The following is a 21,854-nucleotide window of genomic DNA, read 5'->3' as shown; positions in this document are numbered from 1 at the left end:
CCACGCAGTGGTGGCATTCAGGTATTGCAGGTGCCCAGGAGCTTCCCCCCGTTCCAGTGCAGCCTGGATCAGTCCAAGGCAAACAGTGGGGCTGCGTTTCCACCCCTGGGGTAGTCGATTCTAGGTGGTCTGGACATCCCTGCAAGGGAAAGCAAACTGGGGCCTGCATGCCATTAGTCCACTGTCTTCATAATTGTGGAGTTAGCCGGACGCTAAACACTGTTGGTCCCATCCCATCAATCCAGTTCATCACTGGCAGCATGCTGGCACATGACGGTGGTGCTCTGTATAAACTTCCACCATGTGGAACAAATTTCATCTGGATCCTTGGGTGCCTGGTTGTTGTTCAGATTACTATAAACTGTCTCGAGCACAGCTGATTCCCTCAGGTACTGGAGACCTTTCTCCACGGTGGTTGACTTGCCTGGCTGATGTACAGTACCTTCCTTGAGGGGATGGATACCTTTCCTTCACGCCTGACGTGGGCCATCTCCAGATACTGAGGACTTGTGCCCTTTCCCAATCACTTTGCAAGGACCCTTTTCCTAGAGAGGGATTGCAGCTGCTTGGCTTCCTTGCCTTCTGATTCCCAGCTACCAGCCCCAGTATCCCAGCATCAGAGCAGCCAGGTGAGAATGTGCTCACGTAGGTGACAGCTGAAATCCTTTTGCTACCTCGCACCTCTCTCAGGGATAGGGTTCATGTGGATTCTGACTCTGCTACAATTTCTGTCTCTTTTCCTTCCCATTTCTGTGATGGCTCTGCTTTAGAGCTGCCTGCTTCTTCCACTTCCCCTTGCCTTCCTTGGAGGAGTGCCTGGGGATGTGGCTACCCCAGCAGCCTGACTCAGCCTGATATTGTATAGACTCAATTTAAAATAGAATAAATCTTGTGGTTAAAAAAATTATGAGAACAAAGTAAATGGTATCTTGTTATCTGTTAACCTTCTGTTATGTTGAAGCATCTTGTTATTTGAAAACATCCCATTATCTGTCAACTCTCAGTCAGGCTGAGACTTGAGATAACTTGAGTCAACTGTCTTTTGTTCACAGAACGAGCTTGTTCACAGAATTTTTCTAGGTTGGAAGAGACCTCAAGATCATCGAGTCCAACCTCTGACCTAACGCTAACAGTCCCCACTAAACCTTATCCCTAAGCTCTACATCTAAACATCTTTTAAAGACTTCCAGTGATGGTGACTCCACCACTTCCCTAGGCAGCCTGTTCCAATGTCTAACAACCCTTTTGGTAAAGAAGTTCTTCCTAAGATCCAACCTAAAATTCTGCTTCTTGTATTCTGCTTCATGAACTGCTGCCTACTCCTATTGGAATGAACCTCACCTTGGTGAAGAAATTGCTGGTACATGAGGACCTGAAGCGGCTGATGACACAAGTTCGAGAAAATGGACAAAAGACAAGAAATACATCGAGTGATGGAAAGAGTAAAGAGAGATGAGAGACACCGTTGGAGGGACATTTTGTTTGGATGGTCACCAGCTGTCACAGGAGTCTTCAACAAGATGCTTCACCCTGTTATTGTTCTGTTAATACTCACTGTATTATGTTTTATGTGAGCTCCAGATGGCTCCAAAGGAACCCACTGCTGTCCAGAGCCAATCCAGTGAGCAACACTGTGAGAACAGATTGAGGAAAGGGGGAAAAGCAGGAAAGGGGGAAATTTGAGGAAAGGGGCAGAGGGGGACCGTGAAGCAGCGGCGGGGACAAAACATCAGGGACTGACTGCAGCCCCCATTCCCGTGTCCCCTGCACCACTTGGGAGGAGAAGACAGAAGAGGATGGGTGGGAGGAAGGTGTCCGTAGTTTCCTTTTAGTTTCTCAGCGCTGCAGTCTGCTAGGTCAATAAATTGTATTTATCTCCTTGTGCTGAGATTGTTTTGCCCGTGACAGTAATTATTGACTGATCTCCCTGTCCTTATCTCAACCCTTGAGCTCTTTCCATCATATTTTTACCCCTTTTTTCTTTGAAGAGAGGGAGTGAGAGAGCGGCTGTGGTGGAGCTCAGCAGCCCTGCAGGGTAGAACCACCACACCGTGCTTCCTAGGTGCAGTGTAAAGCAGGTTTTGCATAGCTGGCCTCGTACAGACAGCCCCAAGAGCTGCTGCACGAGCAGTTTCCTCTTTAGTCCATTCAAAAAGGCTTGTTGATGCTCAGGGCTGCACTCGTCACAGTCCCTCTTGCGAGTCTCATAACATAGAGTCACAAACTGACTGAGCATGCATTCTCCAGAATCCCACAAGGCCTAGGAAAGCTTGTGTTTCTCTCTTGTTAGTTGGTGGGGACATAGCTGTTATCTAATTGATCACATCCATCCTGCCATTTTACTCACAAGAACTGGATCTCGTGTGTGAGTCCTTTGACCTTGCTTTGCTTTGCTTTATAGCAGAACCAGTTTACAGAAGAATTTGCATTATTTTCCTCCCTTTCTCAAACACTTCCTCTGCTGTGTTACCCCACGCAGTGGTGGCATTCAGGTATTGCAGGTGCCCAGGAGCTTCCCCCCGTTCCAGTGCAGCCTGGATCAGTCCAAGGCAAACAGTGGGGCTGCGTTTCCACCCCTGGGGTAGTCGATTCTAGGTGGTCTGGACATCCCTGCAAGGGAAAGCAAACTGGGGCCTGCATGCCATTAGTCCACTGTCTTCATAATTGTGGAGTTAGCCGGACGCTAAACACTGTTGGTCCCATCCCATCAATCCAGTTCATCACTGGCAGCATGCTGGCACATGACGGTGGTGCTCTGTATAAACTTCCACCATGTGGAACAAATTTCATCTGGATCCTTGGGTGCCTGGTTGTTGTTCAGATTACTATAAACTGTCTCGAGCACAGCTGATTCCCTCAGGTACTGGAGACCTTTCTCCACGGTGGTTGACTTGCCTGGCTGATGTACAGTACCTTCCTTGAGGGGATGGATACCTTTCCTTCACGCCTGACGTGGGCCATCTCCAGATACTGAGGACTTGTGCCCTTTCCCAATCACTTTGCAAGGACCCTTTTCCTAGAGAGGGATTGCAGCTGCTTGGCTTCCTTGCCTTCTGATTCCCAGCTACCAGCCCCAGTATCCCAGCATCAGAGCAGCCAGGTGAGAATGTGCTCACGTAGGTGACAGCTGAAATCCTTTTGCTACCTCGCACCTCTCTCAGGGATAGGGTTCATGTGGATTCTGACTCTGCTACAATTTCTGTCTCTTTTCCTTCCCATTTCTGTGATGGCTCTGCTTTAGAGCTGCCTGCTTCTTCCACTTCCCCTTGCCTTCCTTGGAGGAGTGCCTGGGGATGTGGCTACCCCAGCAGCCTGACTCAGCCTGATATTGTATAGACTCAATTTAAAATAGAATAAATCTTGTGGTTAAAAAATTTATGAGAACAAAGTAAATGGTATCTTGTTATCTGTTAACCTTCTGTTATGTTGAAGCATCTTGTTATTTGAAAACATCCCATTATCTGTCAACTCTCAGTCAGGCTGAGACTTGAGATAACTTGAGTCAACTGTCTTTTGTTCACAGAACGAGCTTGTTCACAGAATTTTTCTAGGTTGGAAGAGACCTCAAGATCATCGAGTCCAACCTCTGACCTAACACTAACAGTCCCCACTAAACCTTATCCCTATGTTCTACATCTAAATGTCTTTTAAAGACTTCCAGGGATGGTGACTCCACCACCTCCCTGGGCAGCCTGTTCCAGTGTCTAACAATCCTTTCAGTGAAGAAGTTCTTCCTAACATCTAACCTAAATCTCCCCTGGCGCAACTTTAGCCCACTCTCCCTCATCCTGTCACCAGGCACGTGGGAGAACAGGCCAACCCCCACCTCACTACAGCCTCCTTTAAGGTTCCTGTACAGAGCAATAAGGTCACCCCTGAGCCTCCTCTTCTCCAGGCTGAACAAGCCCAGCTCCTTCAGCCGCTCCTCATAGGACTTGTTCTCCAGGCCCCTCACCAGCTTCGTCGCCCTTCTCTGGACCCGCTCAAGCACCTCGATGTCCTTCTTGTAGCGAGGGGCCCAAAACTGAACACAGTACTCGAGGTGCGGCCTCACCAGAGCCGAGTACAGGGGGACAATCACCTCCCTAGCCCTGCTGGTCACACTGTTTCTGATACAAGCCAGGATGCTATTGGCCTTCTTGGCCACCTGAGCACACTGCTGGCTCATATTCAGCCGTCTGTCCACCATCACTCCCAGGTCCTTCTCTGCCTTTTATGTCCTTCTCTGCCTTTTATGTCTTGTTAACTGAGACATCCTGTTATCTGTCAACCCTCAGTTAGGCCGAAAGCCAACTCAGCATTTTTACAGCTTGGAAAACAACTGATTAAGCAAAAGGTGAAAAGTGCATCACGAGCAAGACCTACAGTCTTCCTCCCAAAGACCACAGCCCACATCTTGAAGACCCCGGCGCACAATTCTTGGAAGGCTTTGTGCAAGCGCAAGGACTGATAAGCTAATTAGCATATGAAGCGAGAGTAGGCAGGGTTAGGTAATGAATATGTATAGGCATTAATAGAATATTCATTGTTTCTCTGTATAAATATGAGATAGTTTGTCACTTCAAACATGCACGATAGGTGGAAAGATCCCCCGTGCATCCAGTGCTGCAATAAAGAGTATACCACTTAAGGAAATTTTGGCTTCGATCTTTAAATTAAGCCCCAGCACAGCCAGCAACTGTCAAGTTTCACTTTCTGGCACTGCCTGAAAGATAACAGCCTGACTTCCAGGAAAGCAAAAGATATCTTCCTGTCGTGCAACCAATAAACTGCAGCCAGTGCAGGGGCTTGGGGCTCTGTGAAGAGAGGGGTCAGGGGTGGGCTGAGGCTGTGCAGGGGCTTCACTGAGAAGGGTAGGGGCCACATGCGGAGACCCCTTGGCCTCCTGCTCGCTGTTTCACCCATCTCCTGCTGGGTTGTGAGATGCCAGGAGGGCAGCAGGGCTTTTCGCTCAGGGGAAATGGGCTCTGCTCAGGGGTAGGGGATGGAGGAGCAGCCCCCTCCGGTGTTGCCTTCAGGGGGCAGTGGTGACCTGGTTCAGGAACGGCACGGCGACCAACCCCAGGCTGCTCGGTCCATCGGCTCACAGACACCAATGTGGTGGATGGCAAATGGCATTTATTGTCGAGCTGATTTGGACACAAAATTCGAACCATTGTCCATTTTGATCTGATTAGGGACACCAAGCCACGCCATGGTTGTCAGCCAATGTTGGATGGTTGCTTTGGAATCGGCCTTAAGGTGTTGTGTGGCTACGATCACCCCGCTATATGTGTCTACGGTTACCGCTAGCCACACTCGAGGTCTCAGCGACTGAAAGAGCATAAAATCTGTCTGCCACACCTCAGAGGCTTTGAGACCTCTGGGGTTGACTCCACTGGACCATAGTGGTGCTTTTTGACAGTGGGGACACGTAGCTACTATGTGTTTCGTGTCGGTGGTCGAAATCCCACATCTCTTAGCTAGCGCTTTGGCTCCAGTGTGGAGGGACTCATGTGGCTGGCGTGCATCTTTTAGTGTCCATAATCCTTTTACAGCGGTGTCTGCTTTGTCGTTACTGATTTGGTAAAACCCTTTGATTGGGTTGTGGCTGTTGACGTGGGTGACCGATATAGTGCCTTTTCGGGAGAAAAGTGCTTCTTCTAGCATTAGAGCGACCGTGGATGTTGACACGCCGGGCCCTGACATGGCGAAGCAAAGTTTGGCTACGAACATTGAATCGGTCACTATGTTGAGGTGTTCCATTGGGAACAGTCCACAGGCTAGTACTATGGCCGTCGCTTCTAATTGCTGGACTGAAAGCGCACGATCGTTCATTTTAATGCTGTGTCATATAGGCTGCACCGATGGGCTGAGGTCAACTGTATGAAGTTCAACAAGGCCAAGTGTCGGGTCCTGCACCTGGGGCGCTATAACCCCAAGCAGAGCTACAGGCTGGGAGAGGAATGGTTGGAGAGCTGCCAGGCAGAGAAGGACCTGGGAGTGATGGTGGACAGACGGCTGAATATGAGCCAGCAGTGTGCTCAGGTGGCCAAGAAGGCCAACGGCATCCTGGCTTGTATCAGAAACAGTGTGACCAGCAGGGCTAGGGAGGTGATTGTCCCCCTGTACTCGGCTCTGGTGAGGCCGCACCTTGAGTACTGTGTTCAGTTTTGGGCCCCTCGCTACAAGAAGGACATCGAGGTGCTTGAGCGGGTCCAAAGAAGGGCGACGAAGCTGGTGAGGGGCCTGGAGAACAAGTCCTATGAGGAGCGGCTGAAGGAGCTGGGCTTGTTCAGCCTAGAGAAGAGGAGGCTCAGGGGTGACCTTATTGCTCTGTATAAGTACATTAAAGGAGGCTGTAGCGAGGTGGGGGTTGGCCTGTTCTCCTATGTGCCTGGTGACAGGACGAGGGGGAATGGGCTAAAGTTACGCCAGGGGAGATTTAGGTTAGATGTTAGGAAGAATTTCTTTACTGAAAGGGTTGTTAGGCACTGGAACAGGCTGCCCAGGGAGGTGGTGGAGTCACCATCACTGGAAGTCTTCAAAAGACGTTTAGATGTAGAACTTAGGGATATGGTTTAGTGGGGACTGTTAGTGTTAGGTTAGAGGTTGGACTCGATGATCTTGAGGTCTCTTCCAACCTAGAGATTCTGTGATTCTGTGATTCTGTGATTCTCCTTCCGATTGCCATACCGCTGCCGCGGTTGAGGTTGCTGAGGATGCATCTGTGAAGACCGTTGGTCCCCATTGGGGCCAGTCCATGATCTTCCGTTGGAGGTCGATGTTGACAATTTTCAGCATTTGAGCTCAAGGGGGCTTAATAGCGTATTGAACTTCTCTGCGAAATCCAGCAAGGGCTATGGCTAGAGATTCCGACATCACTACTGATTGCAGTAGCAGCTGTTTACAAAAGGGTAGATATATCGTGGCGGGTTCGATACCGAGGTGTCTTAGGGCGAGTTTTCGGCCTTTCATGATGATGTTACCAAGGCACTGGACTCCTGGAGAGAATGCGCGTGACAGTTTTCCTAGGACTATCCACTGTATTGGTTGAACTTTTTGAGGGGGGCCCTGGGCTAGTGCCCCTACTCCCCCCCTTTCCGTGAAGTATACATACAGATCAAGTGGTTCATTCGGGTTCCACCTGGCGAGCGTGCTTGATGATACTTTTCGCTCAATAAAATCGAGAGAGTTCACTGCTTCTGTTGTCAGAGTCTTTTGCTCCCATGTTTTTTTTCCTTTTAAAAGATCATACAGGGGAGCCATGGTTTCAGGAGGAATCAGGACAATATTGCAGAGCCATTGTAAGGATCCCACTAATTGTTGCATATCATGGAGCGTTTTGATGTCCCAAAGGATTTTTATCTGGGGGGGTGGGGGTGGGTTATGTAAGAACTTGTGATCACCACTCCCAAAAAACTTACACATGGTCCTTTTTTAATTTTTGCGCTCGCGATTTCAAACCTGTTTGTTTTTAGAGTTTCTGAGACTGTTGACACTAGCTGGTCCACTTGACTTCCTGACGGCGCAGCAATCAGGATATCGTCCATGTATTGGATGATAGTCGCGGTCGGGTCACTGCGCCGAACTGGCGCCAGCACCCGATCCACCGTGATCTGGCAGATAGTAGGCGAGTTGATCATTCCTTGAGGCAGCACTTTCCACTGGAAGCGTAAGTTGGGGCGTTGGCTGTTTGGAAACACGACAGAGAAAGCAAACCACTCCTTGTCTTCTTCATGTAGAGGTATTGAGAAAAAACAGTCCTTAATATCAAGGACGGCACAAGGTTGCCCTTCCGGTATCATAGAGTTCATAGGCAACAACGTTTGGACAGGACCCATTGGTTGAATTATCTTGTTTACTTCACGCAGGTCATGGAGGAGGTGAAATCCTTCACTGGTTCGCTTGGGTATTACAAAAACTGGAGTGTTCCATGGGCTAGTAGAAGGCTCTATATGACCTCGTTGTAGTTCGCGGTCAACTAGCTCGAGAAGAGCACCCATTCGAGGCCTCGACAGCGGCCATTGCTCGACCCACACTGGGTCGGATGATTTCCACATCAGTCTAATCGGTGGAAGTGGGTATGTGGCAGTGGCCCTTATGGTAAATTTGTCACCCTGGCTTTTAATAGGGCTAAAGCGTCCCTTCCCAACAGGGGAGGGACTCCTGACATGACATGTGGGAAGAGAGTAATGGTTTTCTCCGGTCCCTTTTTAGTGTGGAGCGTGATTACAACCAATTGAGCGCTCTTGCGAGCTTGGGTTAATCCCCCAACTCCACCCACCATGGGGACATCTTCCAATTTCCAACTCGGAGGCCAGCTCGTCTCAGGGATAACTGTAATGTCTGCTCCAGTATCAATCAAAAAGGAGACACTAACGGTGGTGTCATTTAAGGTATCATAAAGGGAACAGATCCCCCACACCACTGGCGGGTTATCACACTTTACTGCCAGGGCCACCCTGGGGTCTTGCCCCCAGAGGGTGGTCCTTGCTGTCCCTGAGATAAGGACAGGTTTGGCTGGACTGTCGGTTGAGCCATAAAATTGGACCCCTCTTGAGGGGGCAGTGGGTTCAGGGGCACCGCACCCCATCTGGGGTTGGCATAGTTGGACCGCCTCATGTCCCAAGTGGGAGAGGGCTGTGCGTGGCCCAATTGCCCTCTCCCCCTCCCATTTCCCTGGGATTTAGATCTGCATTCCTTGGCAAAGTGCCCTTTCTTTCCACAGACCCAACACAGTCTTCTGGGTCTGTTTTGGCATGGGGGGAGCGCTGTTGGCGGACCCCCCAACTGAGGGCAATTTGCCGTGATGTGGCCTGCCTGGCCACATTTAAAACATGCCATCACGTTAGCTATTGCGGTGCGAACAGCTACCTGGATCGGGGTTAGGTGCTCTTCTTTTGCGACATGTTTAATCATGTCCGCGATGCTAGACCCCGCCGGCAGTGATCGCAAGATTTCTTTGGTTGCCGAATTACACTGCTGGCATAGGCATTCTGCCACGACTGGGCCTTTTGCCTCCATGGGCAGTGACAAAGAGTCGACCGCTGCCTGGAGACGATCTACAAATTGCGAAAAGCTCTGGCTTTCACTTTGTTTTATTTTTGACCATGGCGATGGTTTGGCAATAACTCTAGAGGCTGTACGAATAGCTTCTCTGGCCGCAGGAGTAGTTGCCATAACTTCATGGGCCTGCAGGCCCTGGGCTTGCGCCTGGGGGGTGATCATTGTTGGGTCCATACCCATTAGCCGCTGCAGGCTAGAGCCATATAGTGGGTGATCCCCCCCAGTTACTTGGGCCAGTTGTCTCGTACAGTTGTCCTCCCATTCTTGTTTAAAAACGATCATCCCTGCCCCGTCAAAGATCAGTCTACAAGTTTGTTTTATATCAAACGGGAGCATATTGTCTCCCCCAAAAACACCATCTATGAGGGTGGAGACCATTGCAGAATTAAGCCCTTTATCCGCGATGGCTTTAACAATCGCTTGTACATTCTTAGGGTTTATTGGTGAGTGGACCCTCTGTCCCCCGTCTGTCACCTGGACCGGGAACGCTAGTGTGGCCAATGGGGCCCAGTCGGCGCACACAAGCTTAATTTTCCTCCAATCCATGAGAGGAATTTCTCCCCCTCAGGGTTCTGCTTTATTTCGGATGGGGATATTTTTGCTTTTGACTCTATCTGTCCCCATTTCCTCCTCCTCCGAATTTGAATCAGTATCTGATCCGGAGTCGGAACTCTACTGACTAGTCACCTCCGAGTGCCAGTACCCTTCCATTGTGCCCACCACCCTTGTGGGCAGGCCGTTCTCTCCCTCGTGGCTCTCCCCGCCTTCTTCTTGGTGAGGTGTTTGCCCCACAAGAGCATTTTTTGGATGGACGTTCTGATTGGCTCTCTGCCCCTCGCTCACGTTTCTACCTCCTTCCTGGTTGCCCCCACAACCCTTCTCTTTCTCGTTCTCCTCCACCATTTGCACGTTTTAGTTAAATCTAGCACTTCCTCCCCACTCCCGCCGGAGGCATCTTCGCCCCACCCTTCGTCTTCTAGTTTGGCGCTGTCTTGGGGCATATATGGCGGTGGTCTCGCCCAGATTTCATCAGACCCTGGATCCCCAGTGGTGCCCCTGGCTTCCTCAGCTAACCCACCCCATTGCTTGTGTAATTTTGATACGACCTTCACAAGGGTTTCCATCTTCCTTGTTGGGCCGGAAGCGTCCTCCCCGCTGGGCTGGTCCTGCCGCTCCGGCCGCCGTTCACCCGAATCCAGGAGTTTTCCCGGGTTTTGGCACCACTTGTTGCCTTCAGGGGCAGTGGCGACCTGGTTCAGAAACGGCACGGCGACCAACCCCAGGCCGCTCGGTCCATCGGCTCACAGACACCAATGTGGTGGATGGCAAATGGTGTTGTGAGGAATGTTTTAACAATTCCAATTCGTGTCCATAAATTTGTGTCCATAAAGAACAATTCTGTTTGAATCCTGTCTACCTCTGGGCCCTGCACTGGCAATTTAGTTCTTGAACCACAGATGCAGTGTGTCCCAGTCTCCCCCTCATTCCAGTCAATTTATCACGTCTTCAGAAGACACTCCTTAAATTTATGAACCTGTTTGCTTTTGTTATTCCTGACTTCTAGTTCTAACAGTTACAGTTTTTTTTTCTGTCTTCTTCGAGATTGATTTAACACTGCTGTAGATGTTCTGTAGATGACTGTAAATAGCTGGAAAAGAATGTTTTAATTGCTCGTGAGTCGTCAAGCTGTTTGGGAGTTTCAGAACAACTGATAATAACTGGTGACTGCTGGTGACTGTTATGAGATCCTTGGTATCTGGCCAGGGGGGCCAAGAGATTAAGAGGAAGAAAAAAGAAGCTGAAGGACGGTTGGGAGACAAGACCTGTGGAGAGTGTACAGAGAGTGTTCCATAAACTTGGAATAGTGCCGAGTAAGTACAAAGGGTGAGAGGAAGACTACGAGCCTTCAGCATGAAAGACCCCTAGAGACCCCCAGAGGAGACTGATGCGCATGCTCCAGTAGGAGGGACTGGACCGCGGAAGCTAATTATAATAATCTATTTTTTTAGAAGTAGTAATGAATATGTATTAGTCTAGGTGCATAAAAATCAGCTGCTTGATGTAACTGGTGTGCGTCCTGGTGGAGTGGAGACTCCCGGTGCACCCAGCGCTGTTTGCTTACCTCTATTCCTTTATATTCCTTTAATAAATCCTATTTTTCATTTAATCCTAATTTGAATCCTGAGCCTTTTATAACAGTGTTTATTGCCGAGTTACACGGTGTTATATAGCCGAGGCCCACAGCGTCACTTCCGCTTGCTTACGCCACAGACCACACGCTACTGTCCATCAAGGGAGGGGCTCCACCTTTCCATACAGCGTGACATCTTCCGGCCGCCAGACCCTAACTACCCACACTACAAGAAAAATGGGTGGGAGATGGAATGTTCCTGATTTCCATCAGGCTGGGGATGGATGGGAGCCCTGGTTGAGCGTTGTGCTGCCTGGGGGTAGTTCTGTGGGTAACCCGAGGGCTTGGCCCTGGCTCGCCCCTCGCTGAGTGCTTTAGGGGCTGCCTTGGGAGCAGCGTGGTGTGCTGGTCTGCCTCGGCACCTGGAGCAGCCCTGTGCTGGCACGGAGCTGCCAGAGCAAATCTGATCGTGAATCAGCTCTGGGCTCCCACCTCACCTTTATTTTAGTATGGGCGGGAGGTGGGCATCTCCTGTTGACTGCTGCCTGTAATACCCAGTCCTTTCTGTGCCTGTTCTCTTTTTCTCTCCATTTCTAGGGGCACGTAATGCTAGTGGAGCTCTACCCTCAGTAATGGGACAAGGGACTGTTGAATGAGTATTTATCAACGAGTATTCTGTGCCTGGCAATGCCATTTCAATGCACTAATAAAAAGATACAAACAATCCTTCTTGGGAAGGATTTTTGGTGGCCTTTGTAAATACCTTTTAGCTACACTGCTGGTAATTTTCAGCTAATAAACGCACTCTAAGACTTATTCCAGGTCGAGGAAAATAAAAGTTAATGTGGCTCTTAGTGTCTCCGAGGTCCTTGTAACCAGTCTGATTTCTACTGTAATTCTTCAGGAAGCAAGATTTATTATTTTCTTTTTCCCTGGAAAAGAAAAAAAGAAGGATTCCCAAGTGCTGTACAAAGAATGAAGCTCAGAGGTGAGGAGATCCACAAAGTGCTGAATGTCGGCAGGCTGAGATGTGGGGTAACGTGCCGTTGTAGGGAGTAACAACTTCAGAAGCAGGTTTAAACTCAAGTGGCTGACCTGGTTCAAAGGGGGAAGATTGCACGATGTCTGAACAGCATGGAACTAGCAAATTGCCTCAGAATTGAGTCTCGCTGATGTTTGCCACAATAAACCAGGAGAGAAAAAAAAGTTTGGCTAGTGTTTGTTTTTTTTTTCCCCCCTTTCCCTTGCTTCTCTGTGGCACCTTAATTACACATTTTTGGTGTCTGGTATTATCCTGTCCCTGTTTCTGAATTTTAAAAACACTTGCGCAGAAACAAGCTGGTGACAAACATCGGTTCTGCAGACTTGTTGTTCTCCCAGGATTTTGGGAACATGAGATTGTTGTTCCTGCCCTTTTGGTTAATGTTCTGAGTTATTTTCCTCCCTCATCTTTTCATGTTTTTATTACAATGAGGGTGGCTTGGGCTATGCCAGGCACTACAGAAATCTTCCAAAACACCCTGCAAAAATCTTCAGCTCCCTTGTACAGAAGGAACCTTGCCTCTGCAAGCCACCTGCTGCCGAGCAGCCCTGCAATTGTGGAGGCAAAGCTGAGATAAGAGTTGGGTGGGACGGCGGGTGCTGCCTGCTTGGTGCTGGCTGGAAATCTTGTGCAATGCTGCTGCTCTGTGCTGAGCTGCCTGTGGGTGGGAGGGAAGCTGAGGAGCAGGGGCAGCACTTTGGTTTTCTATAAACACCTCTTGTGCTTCGTGGACCTGGTGTCCCAGCAGAGGGAGGCTCTGCTGCGGTCGGACCATGCTGGGCAGCCAGAGTGGCTGAAAATCCATCCCTCTGCCCACATTTGGGTAGCTGGGGGCATCCACGTCACCAAGAGCTTCACGGGGCAGAGGTCCCTTTGGGGTCTGGGGATGGGGAGAGGTGCTGTGGAGACCAGGCACTGATCCCCACCCTCCTTTCCGTGCCTCCCAGCCCATTGGGGTAGGACGGTGTGAAGCGGCACCACTGCACTCCCCGGCGTTCCCACACACGTAGGAGCACGTTCCCAGGGCTCCGTCAACGTCCTGCCAGCTCTGCGTCTACCTGGATGCACAAGACTTTTTTTTTTTTTCTTTTTTTTTTTTTTTTTTTTCTCTCCACCCCTGGAAGTTGCTTAATAGCTTGGTGCACTCCTACTTTGCGGGATGTGTTGGCTTCAGCAGCCTTTAAAGATACCTATCGCCACCCGACAGTGATGTTTGGGTGCTCGCTTTGCTACCGAGCCTGGTGCTGCCTGCGTGGGCACTGAGCTGGCCCCAGGACACCCCCGGGGCTGCGTGGAAGGGGGGCACGGGCAGCAGGGACTGTTGCAGGTAGGGGCAGGGCTGCAGCCCTTCGGGATGTGACTCATCCTTGGGGCTCGCCCTGTTCTGGCGCTCGCACTGGAGGTGAGGCTGCTGCGGTGCGCCCCGCATAGATCTGCGTGGGGGCTTTTACCCCGTGGGACGGGCTGCGACGGGCCCCTTCTGCACCTAACGGGGACGGGAGAGGGGGGAGCCTTTGCAGAGCTCCTGGACCTGGTTGTGGTAAGGATGCTGCCCCACTCTGCCCTCCTCCAACCCCTGGAAAACCTCGTGTCTGGCTCTGGCCGAGGTCTCGCCAACCCCTGGAGCTGTGTGGGGAGGGTGAAGCCAGGGCTGGGGTAGGGCAAAGAGGAAGGGGGAGCACGATTGGAGCTCGCAGAGCAGCCGCCGCGCCCCTGGCAGCCCTGGGTGCTGTTGGGGTGCCTGCAGAGGGAGCGCCCGGGCAAAGGTTCCTTTTGCTCTCCTGCTTCCCGTGCAGTGGGTTCCTGCTCGACCCAGGGCAGAGCTGTGAGCTGCAGGGTGGTGGGGAGGAGGACGTTGGGCTGGGGAAGGGGTCTGGGCTGGCTTGGGGGTGCCAGGGCACGCCGGAGCTCCCCGGGGCTTGCGGAGGTGGTGGGGAGCTGGGGCTGGTCTTGCTTCCCGGGTGTGCCCGGCTCCGTGCGCCCACGCGGCAGGATGGGTGCTGGGGCCTTGTCCCAGTTCCAACTGGGGGGACGGGAATTGGGTGGGCAGGAGGGGTCTGCACTGGGGGAGGGCAGCCACCACACCCCAGGGGATGGTGTGGAATAGGGGTGCAGGGGGCTGTGCTCACCCCAGCTTTTGCAGCCCCCTCTGTAGGGAGCCCCAGCTGCCCCCGCACCCTGCCGGACCCCCACATGGACACCGAGGCGCAGGATGGTGTCGAGGTGCAGGATGGTGCCGAGGTTCTGTTGGAGGGATGTTCGCTGGCCGAGGTGAGCGAGGGCAGGGGCTGGGGGCTGGGGGCTGGAGTGTCCCCGGGGGCGAACGGGAGACCCCAGGGAGATGTGAGCACCAGCACCAGCATGGGCACGGGGATGGCAGAAGGGTCCCATTTCAGGGAGGGGTGGAATTTGGGCATGGAGTAGCCAGCCTGACCCTGTATCCCCCACGGGGCTGGAGGGACGGACTGGGGTGGTGAGGGAACACCTCAGCTCACCCCTCTCTTCCCGGTGCAGGTCTCGGAGGGGCCCCCAGCACAGTGGTCGGTGCCGGAGGTGTGCGCCTGGCTGGATGCACGGTGCGGGGACGGGGACCTGGTGCAGCTGGCGGCCGAGCACGGGGTCAGCGGCCGGGCCCTGCTGCGAATGACTGAGGGGACCCTGCGGCGCATGGGGGTCGCCCCCCGCAGCCGGCGCCGGGAGCTGCTGCGGGAGCTGCTGGGGCTGCGGCTGCAGCAGGAGCTGGAGGAGCTGCTGAGCATCGCCGGGGGTGAGCATCCCCCTTAGCGCATCCACGGGGGGCACCGGCCGCGAGGACGCCGGGGGTGCCTCCAGATGGACTGCGGTCACCTCTGTCCTCAGAGTGACGTGGACAGGAGCTTGCGAGCAGGGAGGCAATGCCATGGGATGACAAAGCGGCGGCTGGAATTAAGCACACGACATGGAAGCAGTGCTGGAAGGAGTCCCGAGGCTACCGTGTCCCCCAGAAAAACCCAAACCTGGCTGGAGAGGCAGGGCTGCGCGAGAAGGAGCCTCTCACCCCGTGAGCCACCTGCTGCCGGGTGACACCGGGTCCCACAAGGTGCCACTGCGCCCCGTGGGGTGTGGGGAGCCCTGTGGCAATAACACAGCTGGGATCGTACCCAGCCACCAGATCCTGCTGTAAGCCCAGGGTGTGAGGGATACAGAGAGGGGACACAGAGGTGCGACACCTTCCTTGGCTGTGCCCGGGAGTAGCGCATCGATGGGGGAGCCCACGAAGGAGGTGCTGGGGCACCCTCTGCCTCCGACCCCGGGGCTGGCAGGGTGTGCAGAGCAGCAGGGCAGGGCTGAGGGCCTCAATAAACGTGGCTGGAGCCGTGAAACCACCGGAGTGGCTGTGCTTGAGGGACCTGCTGCCTCCCAGACAGCGAGGAGAGGCAGCCTTCGCTGTGGGCACGAGGTAGAAGGGTCCCCACTCCTTGCTGGGAGCCTGTTGTACCCACGCACGGCAGCCCAGCTGCATATGGGGTCCTGGCACTGCTCTTGTGCTCGGATCCCCTGAGGGTCTGGGGCACAGCCAGGGCAGCCTGAGGGTGCCAGCGTGGTGGGTGACAGGGGAGTTACTGGGTGATGGGGGCTCGCTCCCAATTTGCCCATTCTGTTCTGCGAGGAGCAGGGGCTGGGGCTTGTAGGGGGCTGGGGCTTGCAGGAGGCTGGGGACCCCGAGTTTATAGGGCAGTGGAGCACTGGCTGGGGTCAGGTCCTGCTGCTCCCCTGCATGGACCACAGCTTGTTTCATGCTGTGCCATCTGGTTTTGCACCCGTTTGTATTTTTACTCCTGTAGTCCCTGCTGGCATGGCTCCACAAAGCCCAAACCTCACCTCCCCTAATCCCAAACCTCACCTCCCCTAATCCCAAATCTCACTGGGGGCAGCACCATGCTCCCTTTGAGGCTGTCTCTCCCCTCCAGGAGAAGCCCCAAACTCAGCAGTTGCAGTTTTGGGGCTCTGGCAGCTCCTTTTTGCAGCAATGGGAGCGACCAGGGCAGTGGTGCAGCCGCAGGGTGGCCGCATGTCCCTGAGGGTCTGCCTGGCCTGGGGACTGCCCTGCTCCACTGAAAAGTGGATTTGGTCACCATGGGAGGGTGAAGAACGCAGAAACTGCTGGAGAGCACAGCCTGGGAGGACGTGCAGAGGCAACACCAGCTGTGCTGTCTGCATGCATGGTACTGCAGCAGGGCGCTCCCCTCGTGCCTGTGCCCACTTCTCTGCGGCTGCCCAAACACTCAGAGCTCCTGAGCATCCCTGAGGCTGCCGGAGCATCGCTGGATTTGCCTGAGCATCACCAAGCAGCCTGTGTCCAAGCATCGTCTGGGGGCTGCTGGAGCATCCCTACGACTGCCTGAGCTTCACCAGGACTGCCCACGCATCCCTGGGGCTGCCCGAGCACCCCTGGATTTTTCTGAGCATTCATGGGGCTGCCTGAGCCCTGGAAACTCCAGGAGCTTCAGGGCACTGGGGAGCTGGGGGCTCTCGGTGTGAGTTTCTTGTTGGGAGCAACTTTGATGTCTTTGCACAGCTCGGAGCATTTACTGGGTTTATTTATAAGACTGATATTTTTCTCTTCTGCTCCAGAAATACTACTGGGGAACAAATTCACCTGCTCACCACTTTGACCTGTGAGCAGCAGCCTGGCACTGGTAACGGAGGCTGTGCTGGAGTGTGGGTGCCCGACGGTGTCCCAGTCCCCGTCCCCATTCACTGCCACCCCACCGTGTCCCTGCTGGTCTGCAGCACCCTGCGAAAAAGCTGCTTGAAACACCCCTGTGGCCACAGCAGCTGGTTGCTTATTTAATGACTAATGGCTCTGCCAACTCTAGGGCTAACACTAGTTTTAGGAAGGCAAAAATAGCAGCAGGGGGATTTGCGTATAGATGTTTCTTCGTGGATTAAGAGCTCCAATTTCAATTTGAGCCAGCTGAGCTGCAGTTTGTAGTGGTTTTCCTTTCCCTCCCCTTCTGTTCATCTCTTTCTTTTTTTCTATTCCTGTTTTCCTTGGGAGCTGGAAGGATGATGGCTTTTTAAGACAAAATTCACAGCGATGTGTGCATGTTTGTTTTCCTGCAGTGCTAGGTGACCTCTGTAGCACCAGGGCCAGATTTTGGGTATGGGGCTTCAGAGCCACAGGAGAGAGCTGGGGGAGCATCAAGACCGAATCCTGCCCGCTGGCATATCCTGCAGTTTTGTCATCTAATTGAGGCTCTTTTAATACACTTAAACTAATTTTCATTAGGGAAAAAAAAAGAAAAATGAGAAAAGAAACCACAAGACAGATGAAATTATGGCTTTAAAAAGCAGCTGGGTGCCCTCAGCAATGGAGCAAAGTGCGGTGTGTGTTTTATTGCTCACTGTTCTGAAGGAGCCGTGGGCTGCAGTCCGGATGAAACCCATGTGTCTGATCCCAAGGAGTAAGCAACGATGCTGGGGCCCAGCGGGTTTTTGCATAGAAATGTTGAGTAAACAAAGTCTCCAGTCTGAGGGCAGCAGACCCCAGCAGAGGACACAGCCAATATAGCAGCGCGTGTTGAAGATGTGAATGCCCAGAGTGGGAATCAGTGCTCCTGCTGGCGGTGGGGGTGCTGCAGGGGCAGGAGCTCCTTGTGCTGGTGGCTCCTTTCTGCTCCCACACTCAGGTGGGAGAAAGCTCCGTCTGCTCCAGGCTTCACAAAGCAGGATGCTTCCAGCAAGCGTGCTCCTGGCCCAGCAAACCCTTGCCACGTGCACGTTTTCTTCTGCCCCGCAGACATGTTTCTTCCCAGCTCCCTGGCTCGAACATCTTTGCCATTGTGGACCTGCTTGTTACTACCTAAAGGTCTCGCCTGGGGAGCTGGCATCATATTCATCCCTGGAGGCATGAGGCTGAGCCTGCTTTTTGGGTGTGCATCACTTTGCAGAGCAGTCTGCCCTTTCAGCAGCCGGTCTCCTTCCATCCTGTGACAGCCGTGCGCGGTGTTTGCAGCCCCTTACTACCGGTCAGTGCCACCACCACAGCTCCCATCTTCTCTTGAGTGTTCAGGGGGTGTTCCTTGGAGGCTTCCCTCCACAGTGACAATTCACCATTTGTTCTTTCTCCCTTTTCAGTAACTGCTTTTCCATGTTAGGACCCTCCCTCTTATCCCAGCCTTACCTTTCTAAGCCATTGTGCTGAGGGATCCTGTTGGGGCTGTTCTGGACATCCAGGCAGATGACACTCTCTGCGTGTCCCCTGTCCTGTTGCCCCTGCTCCTTCAGAATCTGGATTTCTTCAGCACATCTCCTGGTGTGCCTCAGCTGCTGCCCATCCATTTCTTTACCTCCCCTGCCTTCACGCTGGTAACCTCCTGCAGCACCATGGGCTCCAGAGGGATGCACAAGAGGATGCTCACTCAAGGCTTCCTCTTCTTGGCTGCTGTATGACCTCCTGGGTCTGTTGATTCGGGATGTCCTGGGCATTGTGGCAGTCTGTCCCGCTGTTCCTGTCCTGGGATCCTGGGACATCAGCACAGAGCTGAGCTGCTGTCCTTCTCCTGCCCCTTGGAGCTGCTCAGGCCTGCATCCTCCAAAGGGCAAACAGGTCCAAACTGGGGCTGAGCGGCACCAAACTGGGGAGGTGCACCCTGGTAGAGGTGGTAAAACAAGCACTGGAAGATGTCTGGAGGGACATCTGTGCCAAGGGATGTCCCCTACCACCCTGCAGGCACTGCCACCCAACACCTTTCCTGTGTCACCCTTGGGTGCATGGAAATTGCAGCTGGGGGTTCACAGGAGTCCATGATACACGAGGACACCGAGGCTTTATTCCCTAAGCTTCTCTACCTGATTACAGATTACTGCCAACCACCACTAACAAGAATACCTACGGTTAGCTGCGATGGATGCACTCAACTCCTTGACCTAGCCCACAGCAGCCTGGCTCGGGCTCCCAGGAAAGAAAGGCCTAGGCCCTGACCAGGCCACGAACTTCCTTGATTCCTGCCTGTTCTTTGGAACCCCCCTGAATCAGGTTGTGTGGTGTGCTTTGATGTTCGTCAGCCTGGAAACCAGTTCACAGGACCATGGAATCATTTAGGTTGGCACAGACCTCCAAGACCACCACGTCCATCTGTTAACCTAGCACTGAGAAGTCTACCACTACACCATGTCCCTAAGCGCCACCTCTACATGCCTTTTGAACGCCTCCAGGGATGGTGGCCCAACCACTTTCCTGGGCATCCTCTTCCAATGCCTCGCAACCCTTTAGTGAACAAATTTTCCCTAATATCCAACCTAAACGTCCCCTGGTGCAACTTGAGGCCATTTCATCATCATGTGATTAACAAGCGAATAGCAGGAGGTTCTTCCAAGACTAATTTATCAGGGAGTAAAAGAAGTCGTGGGTGCAAGGAGTGTTGTGCTTGCCTTTCCCATTTTTTGTAGTCTGACTACAAGCCAACCGCTTTATTCCATAAATATGGCTGCATGAGCTTTTGGGGGCTTTCCCTGCACAGCAGCGGGCCGCGTGGTGGCGGCCACCCCACGATCAGGGACAGCTCCCCAGGACACTGCTGGAGGCTGAGAGGCCCCTTACCAGCTGCAGATCTTCCGTCAGAGACTGACATCACACACATGTACCAAAGGGTGTTAAGACCTTGCAGGGGGTGGCACTGGGGGGGCTCTGAGGGCCCTGCCAGCCCAAACCACTCTGGGATTCTGTGATTTTATCAACAGTTGCTGCATCAGAAGTATGGCAGCAAATATATACACACCAATGATAGGATGAGAGGGAATGGGCTGAAGTTGTGCCAAGGGAGGTTTAGGTTGGGTATTAGGGAAAACTTCTTTACCGAAAGGGTTGTTAGGCATTGGAACGGGCTGCCCAGGGAAGTGGTTAAGTCACCATCCCTGGAGGTCTTGAAAAGACGTTTAGATGTAGAGCTTGGTGGTATGGTTTAGTGGAGGACTGGTTAGTGTTAGGTCAGAGGTTGGACTGGGTGATCTTGGAGGTCTCTTCCAAACTAGACTATTCTGAGATTCTGTAATGAAAATAAATTTACTCTTTGTGTTTCAGCTGTGGGTCTGTTGTTTTTTCTGCTGCCTGCCTGTGCTGGCCCGCACCCCGGCCTAGTGGGATGCAAATGTAAAATCGTACAGAGTCCTGCCGAGGGACTGCTGCCTTTGCTCTGTCCTCCCCCAAAATACTCCCACCACATCCACCTCAAAATTAGAGGTTTTACCCTTCTGGAGCAGCCTTGCACAGCTGACACACGTTCCCAGAGCCCCAGGCTGGCTGCCACCTAGCCTTGCATTTAGGAAGCAGGTTGGGATTGGGGGTTTGCAGACCCTTCCCCAAGCTGCATCACCAAGGCCTCATCCTGCCCTGGGAGTTGGAAATAGTGAGGCTCAGCCTGGTCTCCCTGTCCTCGAGGCCAATTAACCCATCAGGGAAAGGAATTAGATTGGCAAGATAGCATTTGGTCTTGACAAATGCATACTGGTTGTATTTTTTTATCAGCTTATTATCCCAGGGGGCGTATAAAATGATTGTTTAATGATTTACTCTGGTGTGCGAGATGTACTGGACTATTAGATGAATTAGGACCGGGGGGACTTGTGAGTCCCTGTTCACCCCTGGTCCTCCTGCCAGGAGCAGCTGCTCTTGGCCTGCTTCAGCACGGGGGCTTTTCCCATCCTGCACAAAATCTGAGACGATTGTTGATGGTTTTGGAAATGGCCTTGGACAGAACTGTCTTGGAGAGAGATGAATTTGATGGCTGGCCTGTAGATGAATTAGGAATGCAGTGTCTTCATGGCCTCTTTCCAGTACATCCAGGTCTCTCTCATCCTGGGGAGCCCAGGCCTGGTCCCAGTACTGCAGACGGGGCCTCACCAGTGCTGAGGAAGGATCCCCTCCCTTGCCCTGCTGGCAGCACTTTGCCCAGTGCAGCCCAACAGAGCAGCAGACCTCTTTGTGGCGAGGGCCCTTTACTGGCTCCTGTTCAGCTCGGTGCCCACCAGGACCCCAGGCCCTTCTCTGCCAGGCTGCTTCCAGCCGACTGCCCCCAGCAGGTGGTGGTGCTGGGTTTGCTCCACCCCAGGGGCAGGACGCTGTGCTTGTCCTTGTGCAACTGCAGGAAGCTCTTACTGACCCATTTCTCTGCCTGGCAGAGAAATATATATAATATATTTATAATATATTATGTATATTATATTTATACATATAATATAAATATTTTATATTTATATAATATATTATATTATATTATATTATATACATTATATATTATAATATATTATATATTATAATATATATTATAATATATAATATATATATTATATTATATTATATACAATAATAATATATAATAATATATATGATAAATATGTATGTATATAATGTTTAATACATAATTTATATATATATATATATTGATATAAATAAGAGCAGGACCAAGGAGAATCTCCATCTTTTACTGGAACATGACTACGGAGGATAAGGAAAAGGCTGAGATTCTCAATGCCTTCTTTACATCTGTCTTCAGCAGTCAGACCAGTTATCCTCAGGGGCTCCGCCTCAGGGTCTCAGGCTCCCAACCTGGAAGTCTGGGATGGAGAGCAGAATATCCCCCACACAGTTCA

The 21,854-nt window shown here is 52.3% G+C and overlaps 1 protein-coding gene and 1 long non-coding RNA gene across 2 annotated transcripts in view; both read left to right on the top strand.

The window, feature by feature from the left end:
• The first annotated feature begins 2,821 nt into the window (after nt 1-2,821).
• Nucleotides 2,822-21,854, top strand: part of LOC110354783 (interferon-induced very large GTPase 1-like) — a 170,171-nt gene continuing 151,138 nt past the window's right edge. The window contains exon 1 of the mRNA XM_072036661.1: nt 2,822-3,116. Coding sequence (XP_071892762.1) covers nt 3,107-3,116 — 10 coding nt within the window. The 5' untranslated portion in view covers nt 2,822-3,106. The remainder of the gene's footprint in view (nt 3,117-21,854) is intronic.
• Nucleotides 14,740-21,854, top strand: part of LOC140002298 (uncharacterized) — an 80,491-nt gene continuing 73,376 nt past the window's right edge. The window contains exon 1 of the long non-coding RNA XR_011808650.1: nt 14,740-14,988. This is a non-coding gene — a long non-coding RNA (uncharacterized lncRNA). The remainder of the gene's footprint in view (nt 14,989-21,854) is intronic.

The sequence above is a fragment of the Anas platyrhynchos genome, chromosome 3, assembly GCF_047663525.1.
Source record: "Anas platyrhynchos isolate ZD024472 breed Pekin duck chromosome 3, IASCAAS_PekinDuck_T2T, whole genome shotgun sequence".
NCBI lineage: Eukaryota > Metazoa > Chordata > Aves > Anseriformes > Anatidae > Anas > Anas platyrhynchos.
The sequence above is the reverse complement of the archived record's forward strand: the minus strand, read 5'-3'. Positions and strand labels throughout refer to the sequence as shown.